Source organism: Montipora foliosa, chromosome 12 (genome assembly GCF_036669935.1).
Source record: "Montipora foliosa isolate CH-2021 chromosome 12, ASM3666993v2, whole genome shotgun sequence".
Taxonomy (NCBI): domain Eukaryota; kingdom Metazoa; phylum Cnidaria; class Anthozoa; order Scleractinia; family Acroporidae; genus Montipora; species Montipora foliosa.
The window spans coordinates 32,254,507-32,264,506 of NC_090880.1; the positions used below are offsets into that span (position 1 = coordinate 32,254,507).

General features: G+C 40.8%; 1 protein-coding gene across 3 annotated transcripts in view; it reads right to left on the reverse strand.

Annotated features, from left to right (window-relative positions):
• Nucleotides 1-10,000, reverse strand: part of LOC137978732 (zinc finger FYVE domain-containing protein 26-like) — a 41,358-nt gene that overhangs the window by 4,373 nt on the left and 26,985 nt on the right. For all 3 annotated transcript variants that reach the window (XM_068825767.1, XM_068825766.1, XM_068825765.1), the window contains exons 24-34: nucleotides 9,488-9,627; nucleotides 9,311-9,390; nucleotides 8,814-8,977; nucleotides 7,531-7,691; nucleotides 6,625-6,705; nucleotides 6,438-6,533; nucleotides 4,622-4,787; nucleotides 4,447-4,545; nucleotides 3,902-3,952; nucleotides 1,055-1,204; nucleotides 261-458 (exon numbers count right to left, since the gene is read on the reverse strand). In XM_068825767.1, coding sequence (XP_068681868.1) covers nucleotides 261-458; nucleotides 1,055-1,204; nucleotides 3,902-3,952; nucleotides 4,447-4,545; nucleotides 4,622-4,787; nucleotides 6,438-6,533; nucleotides 6,625-6,705; nucleotides 7,531-7,691; nucleotides 8,814-8,977; nucleotides 9,311-9,390; nucleotides 9,488-9,627 — 1,386 coding nt within the window. The remainder of the gene's footprint in view (nucleotides 1-260; nucleotides 459-1,054; nucleotides 1,205-3,901; nucleotides 3,953-4,446; nucleotides 4,546-4,621; nucleotides 4,788-6,437; nucleotides 6,534-6,624; nucleotides 6,706-7,530; nucleotides 7,692-8,813; nucleotides 8,978-9,310; nucleotides 9,391-9,487; nucleotides 9,628-10,000) is intronic.

The following is a 10,000-nucleotide window of genomic DNA, read 5'->3' on the forward strand; positions in this document are numbered from 1 at the left end:
TTTTATAGTAGAGTAGGAGCTACGCTTTTGGTGGTAACATGGCGACGTGAAAAACAGGAATACATCTTCCAAATCGGCACCCTTAATCCCCACGGTATTAACGAACGCTTTTCATTTAACCTATGTATTCCTGTTTTTCACGTTGATAATATTAAAAGGAATCGCTATGCATTATGGGATACTATTCATTCCTCCTCTGATATGAACCTAAAGAAGTCCAAATCAAATCAAGGTGAGCCGAGAGGCCTTTGATCACTTACCTTCATAAAAACCTGTACTTCCAACAGTTGATGATGCAAGCTTCTTCTCAGAAGAAATTTGCAAGTGGCGGTCAAATACGGCATCCACGCCTGCATTGTCGGGTCAGCGGTCTCCATCTGCTCTTTCAGTTGCGTCCAATTGCCTTTTAGCACAAGTCGCATGAATAAACTTTCGATGAAAACTTCCGCCCCACATTGCTATGGAAACAGAAAGGTTGTACGGCGTCATCACGACTGAACTGCTAACGCGGCTTCTTGACCAGTTTTCAAGAGTTAAAAGAAATTCTGCAATTTCTTGCTAATTTTTTCTTTCAGTCCTTCGCAAAGTGATTGGCTAAAAACACCCAGTTAGGGGCAAAAACAAGCCAATTGTGACTTGTGAAGCATGCGTTTTCCTGCGGATACATGTCTTCACTTTGCGTCATGATTGGGGACATCTTTTGCGCGTGTTGTGATTGACCAACAGAAGCGAATTGGATTGTGGCGTTCCGCTTTAATAGAAATTAATAATATGCAATCAAACAAATTAATTTAATCAATGAATCACTATTTAGTTAAAATGAAATCGCAGTTATATTTCAAACTCCCTGATAGGCCCGAGAATACTGTATTTCACCATATTAATCGCAGTTCAGCCTCTTTTTCAAAGTACAAATTCAGTCTTCGTCGTAAAAAAAAACCGTTTGCATTCATATGTAATATGTCTTTTAAATAACATCACAAGAGCTTGCTTTGAAAGAGGCAGGAGTAGGCTCAGAAAAGGCTCCTAGAATAATTAGGCTGAATAAACTCACCTGATCAATGACATATCTGCACGCAAGCTTAAGATGACCGTGTCTGACGTAAAATGCCACCAGGGATGATGGACTGCCATATTTGCGTAGATAGTAGAGACACTCCTCAAACCGCTTGGGGTCTAAGTACGAGCTACCCGGTTGGAAATTCTGCATATAACATACACAGGCTTAACTTGATTATGACCTTTTGAATTTAAATACTTTTACCGGTTTTGTACAGCTGTGTGAGATGACATACAATACGACCTTACGTTCCACGACAATAAATAGAGATCTCAAGCGCGAGACGTTTTTGTGCTACGAACGGCAATCAGAAATGAGGTGCTTTCCTTTACATATCATATCTTTATCATATAAACACCAATGAAATACCAAGTGTGCTTTCGCGCGAAAGCATGATATCTTCATATGTGAAATATTGCTATGGTTACATATGAAAACTGCGCCTCTCGATGCCTTTCGTGAAATGGTTTAGTATTTCATTGGTGTTTATATAATAAATAGAGTATTACATGGTCGCTTGGAGATACGAAATTTGTCTTCTCGTGTTGAAAAATATTTCACTCGTTCGTTGCGCTCACTAGTGAAATATTTGTCAACACCCGAAGAGAAATTTCGTATGTCCGTGCGGCCATGTAATATCCTCTATTTATTTACCCTCGGATTTTGAAGTAGCTTGATGTAGCCCAACCACGATACACCACAAAAGACAGACCACAACACCGGGAACTCCTTGCCCTACTCTGCGAATAGGATAGATATCGTTGATGGTCACTTTTTGTCGTTAATGTGCCAACCAGAGCCTCATTGGCTGTCGAAACAAAGGGTCATTTGTTCCTGCGGTTGGACATTTGAATAACGAAAGTTTGTAAACAGATATCTTCCCTATAGTAATGAACATTGACGGGTTGTGAGCCTACGGTTTAGTGTCCTTATCCGAGAAGACTAGAGAGTCTAACCATTTGAAGATCTCATTACAAAGGCAGCACTTTCTCCTCAGTTCTTTAAAGACTCTGAGTGTTGGTCCGGCCGAAGTCGAACTCGCAACCTCCCGCATGGCAGCCCGATGCTCAACCAACTGAGTATCTTTTCTTTTAGGAACTGTTGTCCGGTTATTTTTTAAAAATATATTTGAAATTTAAAAAAAAGTAGAGATGACTGCCGCTTTCCCCAGCAATGGAAAAACTCTAGAGTTACAGTATGTTGCCTAGTATCCGACCAGTTAAAAAATAATTCAATTTTTGCAATGCCCTTATTAGTTTACGAAAAACGAAGTATACCGAAAGGAAAACCGGCGAAAACTTAAGCTTTGAGATGCAAGTTTTGGCGGGCTTAAAGCTTTAGAATCATTTGCAGAGGGCGCCGTTCTGTTCAGGTGAGTGAAATTTTCGTTACTAATATTTACGCTTTTCACTGCGCAGTAAAACGAACGCTGTTGAAGAAAGAGGAGGCCGGAATTGTGAACAATTTTTTCACCAAGCGTGCCCAGAATACGACCAGTTTCTTGTTTACTGTGCAAAAATCATTGTACAAGCTGCAGTAGTGATTAATTCATATCGCTAACTTTAAATGATCTGTGCGTAGTGTAATGCTATTCTGAAACAACTCAATTGAAACTTTCTTCATTGATTTATCGAGCGGAATTATTTTCCGTGTGTTGTGTTCTCGCCACACTTAGCATAACTACCGGAAGCAGACGTTTGAACGGAATTCTCAGTGTTTTCACGATGCTCAGTTCCTAAGTCGATTTATATTTTCCAAATTCTTATGCCAAAGTACTTTGCAAGAGCAAAAGGAGACAAAAATGTCTCTTCCCCGCCGAAAGTTACGTCGTAACTATTAGTTTTAGAGCGGTTTTCAATTGAGTGTCGAAAGTAATTAGCTAATTGCTTTGGTTTTGCATCTACTTCACTCAGTGATTGGTTCAAAGTTTTCGCGCCACTTTTTCAACCAATCAGAAGTGAAACCAAAACCAATTGTGGCTCGCGCGCGCATATTTTCCCGCCTTTTGTGTCGGCTACGTGTAATTACTTCGAGTTTTGATTGGCTTACTGGATTGTTTCCGTCCTTTTTGATTGGTTAAAGTAATTACTATGGTTTTGGTTTTACGACACTCATTTCAAAACCGCTCTAACTTGCTTTATTGTAATAGTAAGTCCACATCACCTACATAATTGCCCTTTTTACCTGAACTGCTTGACTAAATAAGATGATATATGAAATGTCCACTTCCGGTTTCCCATTGTGGCTCAAAAACGTCGCGTGCGTTATAAGCTCCTAATTCGCCCTTGCCACACGGCGGCCATATTGTCCCGGGAGACCAAATAAGGTTTGTTTTACCACGCCAAGCCTCGCAGTGGAAAACCATGGGGGTGAGGCTTGGCGTGGTAAAACAAAGCTTTTTTGGTCTCCCGGGACAATATGGCCGCCATGTGACAAGGGCGAATTACGTCCCAAACTCGTTGCAAACAGTGCTCTGGTTGGTTCTTTCATGTCCAACAGAAAAACAAGACACCTATAAGGGCGTATCCGTGGGATGCATAAACAGTTAACACAAATTGTCCAGTTACAGTTAACTACAACTACGGGTAAAATTCGGAAAATGACGAGAGTCCAACAGAAAAAAAAAAGGTTGTAGCACGGGGCTTAGAGTCTTTATCGGCGAACTAATGTAATTGTCACATTGTAAGTAGAATAGCAGGATTTTTAAAGTCCCCCAGTGTTGGTCTGGACGGAATGAACCTGCGACCTCTTCAAACGTCGACCAAGACTCAATTAATTTCGATAACGATCAAAATCAAGTTACAATTACTTTTTTCCATGAACATTGTTAAGATAACTTACTCTACTGTTTTCTACGAGACCAAGCAAGGGCGACATTAAGCCATCTGTGGACTGGAAAAAAAATGTGCTTCAAAAATCTAATGTTTACAAAATGCGAGGCAGTCTTGTAGGAACAAAATGTGACAACAATGATAACATAAACCACCTTCATGAATGGCGGGAGATTCATCCATTTTTGTGTATTTATGTAAATTAGTTCTGCTGGCCTCATTTTGGTTTACGTATTCATTTGAATTCGCGCATCGCAGTGAGGCTAGAAAGACTTCTCACCATGAAGACAAAATATTTCATTTGGCCGCCATTTATGAAAAAGATATATTGATTGTACTTACTTAACCTCCAGCGTTCAGTGTTCATTTATTATTTTTGTTGCCCAAGGCAGTCAAGGGAAGAAGATTATGTACAAGTTATTTTGCAGATCTTACTTCGTTCTTCGGCTTAGTATCCATGAAACATTAAAAAAGCGAATGACGGCAAAAGTAAAACACGAAGCAATAATGTTACTGCCTACGCAGGCAGGCTTCTGCATAACACGTGACAAATACCTGCTGATAAGCCAACATGGGCGATGTCTGCAAGATGTCAACAATCTTATCTAAATACTGCGAATTGTTCTGTTGATGCTGCTTTCCACCTTCCTCAATCTGAAACAAAAATACACCTGAGTTAAAAAAAAAATTGCTTGACGGAAAATCTCAATGTATGCAAGATTTCACTTACCTTCATGCATCGACTGAACTTTTCCCTGGCACCGGGAAAGTCTCCAGCTTGAAGAAGCGCAAAACCGGCCGCACCCCACACCCCTGAGGGGTCCAACCCACATTTTGTAGAGACCTCCATAGCGAGAGAGAGCCTCTCATCTTCAATGAAACGGTCACGAAGACGCCTGTCATACACAAAAACAAAGACAACATAGCAAATCGGTCGGCTGCGTTTGTACCGTATTTCTTCGTGAAAGTACCAGATATAGCAGATTTTTCCGACGCACCAGGGAGGGTTTGCGAGCACCAAAGGCGCGAACTACTGGGGTGGTACATAGAGGCATACTACAATCACACAATTTCGTAAATGAAACTCTCATAAAGGCTGTTTCCAGCGTCCTTGAGACGGAAGGAATCGTTTCCCTACGCAAAAACGGGGTTCAGTCTAACCCTAAAACCTAACCCTACATCCAAATAAAGCAGGAACCCACGACCCGGAGCCTAAAACTGTAGTGTGTTCGTGTAACGGCGTTTTCACAGACCGATTTATTTTTAGATTGAATTTCCCGCGAATGAGACTCCCACAGGAGCCCGATGACCAATTACAATAAATTAAGCTGACGTCATAGGGTCACCGAACCGGAACTGCCTTTGTTTTTTGACCTAATTCGCGGGAAGAGCCAGTCTAAAAATAAACCTACTTGTGAAAACGCCGTTTCACAGACGCTGTATGGAAGTTGCACGCTCCAGATGGGCTCCTGATAAGGAAATTTTTCAACTCAAAAAAACCGCCATCTCTGAACCAGAGTTAAAAGCTTCAAGGTCATGACCTTCTAATCTGAAATACTGGTTAACTTTGTTTGCGTGTTGTTTATTTGCTTGTACCTTGATGCCATATATTTTTGTGTTATTGGTCTCATTAAGTCGTCGACTGAAAGATGTTATTAGAGAGCTTTAGATTCTAGGACGAGAACGACTACGAGTACGAGATTTTCTCGTAGAACAACAGTGAGCGCGCGCTAACCAGCGTCATTTTGGCGGGAAAAACGTAATACCGTCGTCATTTTTAGTACGAGGTTTTGCAAAAATGTCGTCGTGTCTAAACAAGTCACCAACAATGTAGCAGTTTTGGCATTTTTCGATCAGGAAAAAGCTCAGTTGCCAGCAATAAGAATAACTGAGCAACCTATGCTTCTAACAAAGGGCAAGATTAATCGTCCAGGTTATAAATTTTCTAAGTATTTTCGCTTCAAACAGGCAGTCAAATCTCGTACTCGTTCTCGTCCTCGTACTAGAATCTAAAGGTTCCTAATATGAAAAATTTAAATCGACGAACAAAGCGGCCAATCGATTTTGTTATCACTCCTGCACGGTCATCTTGTAAAGAAAATCAAGGTAACCAATATTTCAGATCAGAAACTCATGACGTTGAAGTGTTTAACTCTGGTTCAGAGTTGGGGGTTTTTAGTTTAAAAATTTCCTTATTTGGATGTAGGGTTAGGGCTAGGGGTAAGGTTTAGGTACGTTTAGATACCATCCAAGTCTTTGCTAGAGTCCATAGTTTAATATTGCTGAATCGTTCCGGGAAAACCTCCTGAAATTTAATTTTTACGAACGCTTCCTTCTGTTCCAAAAAAAAACTATCACTTGACTTGTAATTTTCTCAGCTTTTTCTTCGTCCTTCGCACGCCACAATTGTTTTCGAATTACTACTCAGCTTCACCAACCAATTTCTCAATTTCTCGCCCCCCACCCGTTGCTTAGTGTGCAACTGGCGGTGATCGCCTCCCTCACCTCCGTTCGAAATGGAATCATAAACGTCCCTCATCCCTTACCTTGCCGAGTCTGGATGCATTAGATCTCTCAGTGACGGAATATCGCCACAATTGGATTCCACTAGAAACTTCATCAGATCAACGTGACCAAGATACCTAACACGTGATGCAACCAAAGCGTAAGTGATTATCAAGGACAGGAAGCAAAGTTACCAAGAGAAATCATTTAACAGTTAGGAGGACATACGTGTCACAAAGCTCTACGCCTTGAGTCTCCCCGGCTTTGATCATCTTAAACTTCGCGTTTAACAACAAATAACGGATCATACTGAAATGACAAGAAAAACAACAAGAACAGTTACTATAGCAACGCGATCCTTGTAAAAGGGCTGGTTTACACACAGGACGGAAGCGTATGCAAAAGCAAAATGAGCAAACTCAATAGAGTTTTGAAAATCAACAGCCTTATTACATGTAACGACGAGTTAATGCCTTGTTATTATGCTTGCAGTATATGTATTAACTAGCCCTTCGGTGGCTTTGTATCAAAGCGCACGGTTTATCAAATTACGGTGCATTGAAAGAGAATCCAGAAAGAGTTGCTCGAAGCCCAATAACCTGCGTAGCTGGCGGGAAGCAATAGCGAGATGCGTAGCCGCACGGGGAATGGGAAGAGGCGCTTTGAAAGCATCCCTCCCCATTCTCCGCGCGGGCTCACCGCTCATTATTTGCTTCCCGCGGCGATAATAGGCCTTTTGCAACTAACGATCACATGGTACAAAATCCGCCATGCTGGAAGGCAAGCTCATTATTATTCCCCCACTGGGACATTAAAACAAAGGCAAGTCAAGCTTGACTGGTTCAGGTCTCTTTGTTTTAATGTCCCAGTAGGGGAATAATAATGAGCTTGCCCTCCAGCATGGCGGATTTTGTACCATGTGATCGTTAGTTGCAAAAGGCCTATTCCTCAATTTACGCAGGCTACAACAAGCCCACAGCAGTTTCATCATCTTTACTTCTCCATCCCTTCATTCTTTCGCCGAACATAAAACTTACGATTACTGCGTATATTAAAGCTTCCAATATATTAAAATTTATCTTTTTTTTTCCTTACAACTTTAGCTTTCAGTGTATGACGAACGCCTTCACAAACCTTATCACAAGATTGTGGTCCAGTTCCTCATTTTTAACTCCGGGAGCCACAGGTACTAACTTCTGAGAGAGAGAGTTACACAAGTCCAGAATGAGCCTGCCACAGGTTCTGTTGTCACTATGAAGATCCAGAATAGAGACGCACAGGGAGGCACTGGGAGCCTGATGTAGATAAAGCAGACAGTGATTTAAGCGTTTTTCAATCGAGCGCCGAATGTGTATGAGAAATTGTGGTTTCCAATTGTAACAATTCTTGGTTTTCACATGACGTCACGGCCACCATGTTGGATTCTCCAAACAATGAAACGGCGGCCATGTTGGAGTCCCGATCTAATCCTCCGGGATTTGAACTCTATCGTTATGTAGACTTTTTCTTTTGTTTTCGTTGAAAAACATATCTGTTGATCACGTGAGTGAAAACCAAGAATTGGACCACAACCCACTCTTCCGCTTCATTAATCCTAATATATGACTCCCTATTATTAACTAATTAATTTGACAAACTAGATCATTAGACAATGAAATTCTAGAGTTTTGATTGGCTTAGCCATCATAGTATATGAGCTATTTTATCATGCTCTACAAATACCAGTATGTGTACGCATCAGTTTTGTTGTTTTTACAAAATAAACTAGGAAGATTTATCCATAATTTGTAGCCGCTTTTAACAACACAATTATTGCACTCGCGCTTGTTGGATATGAGATGATTATAGCCAACTCGGCGCTACGCACCTCGTTGGCTATCTATCATCTCATATCCAACGCGCGCTTGTGGAATAATTGTTAATAATACTGTTTTTAGAGAAAACTATCCCAATGCATATAGGTTTGTGACATCAACTGGGTAACCCATTCTCCTTCCTTGCTCGGTCGTGGATCAAATTAGTCATGGCTTTTACAACATTTAATAAGAGCCTTCTTTAACAAAAAAACTCAGAGTGACAACCAAGTGCACAGCAGAACGTTAATATTTTTCGAGGTGAAAGGCACTGAGAAAGTCTCTTAAATCACATTTTTCGGCCTCGCACGAAAATCAGAGCAATGTTGATCAGGTCACAAACAACTGTTACGGTTAGGTTCTGAAGAGTCAGGTTTCCACGTGCTTCGCGACGGCTGCGTCATGGTTGGCTCACGTGATAGTATGAGTTTCTTGTGATTGGCTAATTAAAAACTTGGTTTTCCTTTTAAGATACTCGATTGAAAATCAATCTCGTTCTTTAATACTGTTCAGTTTATCAGGAATGGCAAGTCTTTCAAAGAAATGTTTCAGCAAGGTCATAACCTGTTCATAGAAGAACTCTTCTCTGAGAATCGCGTTGTTTTCGTCATCTAAACTCAATTTCCACAAGCAGCGAGCACTCAAGTCCTCGATGAGTAATTCAGAGGACAAAGCTCTCTCCAGGGAGCTGTCAATTACATTGGTAGACGCGACGAACTCTGGGTTGTCTGCACAAAGACAAACAAAGGAGCGACGGATAAAAGAGAAGCAATGGTGGTACGAGAAGATATAGTCAATAAAATTAAGAAATGTACACATCTAACCAAACACGAAATTGAACTGGAAACTTGGATTGGTCCCCGAAATAAAAGAAGTCAAAGAAATAAGTAAACAATAAAGGTATTCCGGGAGCCTAACCCTAAAGTGATCAGTCATTAGTGTGTTCTGGGTTTCACTCTCACTTTAAATAAATAAGCACATGATATAAAAACATGAAGGCAGTGAAAAGTAAGCTGGATTTCATTGGAACGGTCAACTGCTATAACGTCTAAACGAGTTACCTTGGAAACCACGACTCTTCTCGAGAGGGACTGGGTCCGAATGGTAAGAAGCCGAAAAACCGTCATTGGTTATGCGAGGTCTACAAATCAAAATACAAAACATCATTTGGATATACCGAAAATGCGCGAAATTACATTTCCAGTTATATGAATTACAATCGTTCGGAAATACTTTACCTGCTCGAGTAGAAGAACTCGTGACAATTATCACAAACTCTCACGGTGTTCTTCCCGTATCCCGAGACAACATGACTGTGTTGGGAGCACGTCCCGCAAACAACGCGACCGCATCGTCTGCAATGATGACGGCGATTGAACTGAAAGTGAGATACATCAGAATTGTCAACGGCTGTGAGTATGTTTCGAAATTATACACGACACTTTCAAAATTGAAACTGAAATTCCGAAGACAAGTTGCCTTAGGTAGCCTATACTCTTCTCGGTTACCGGTTTAAAGTCTAAGAATTTACGGCGTTTCCGGATCACATAGAATTATCACTTATACTTGTTTTACTGTTTTACCCACGCTTATTCAAGTTTGCAGTGTGGGAAATTAGTGATATAAAACCTCCATATTTCTTGGTGCTAATAATTTTCTGATCGCAGAAACATCATTAACAATAGCGACCAGGAAAACAAATAAGATAGTAATTCGATAAAGCCGAGTTCTTGATAAGTGTTCTTTGCCCC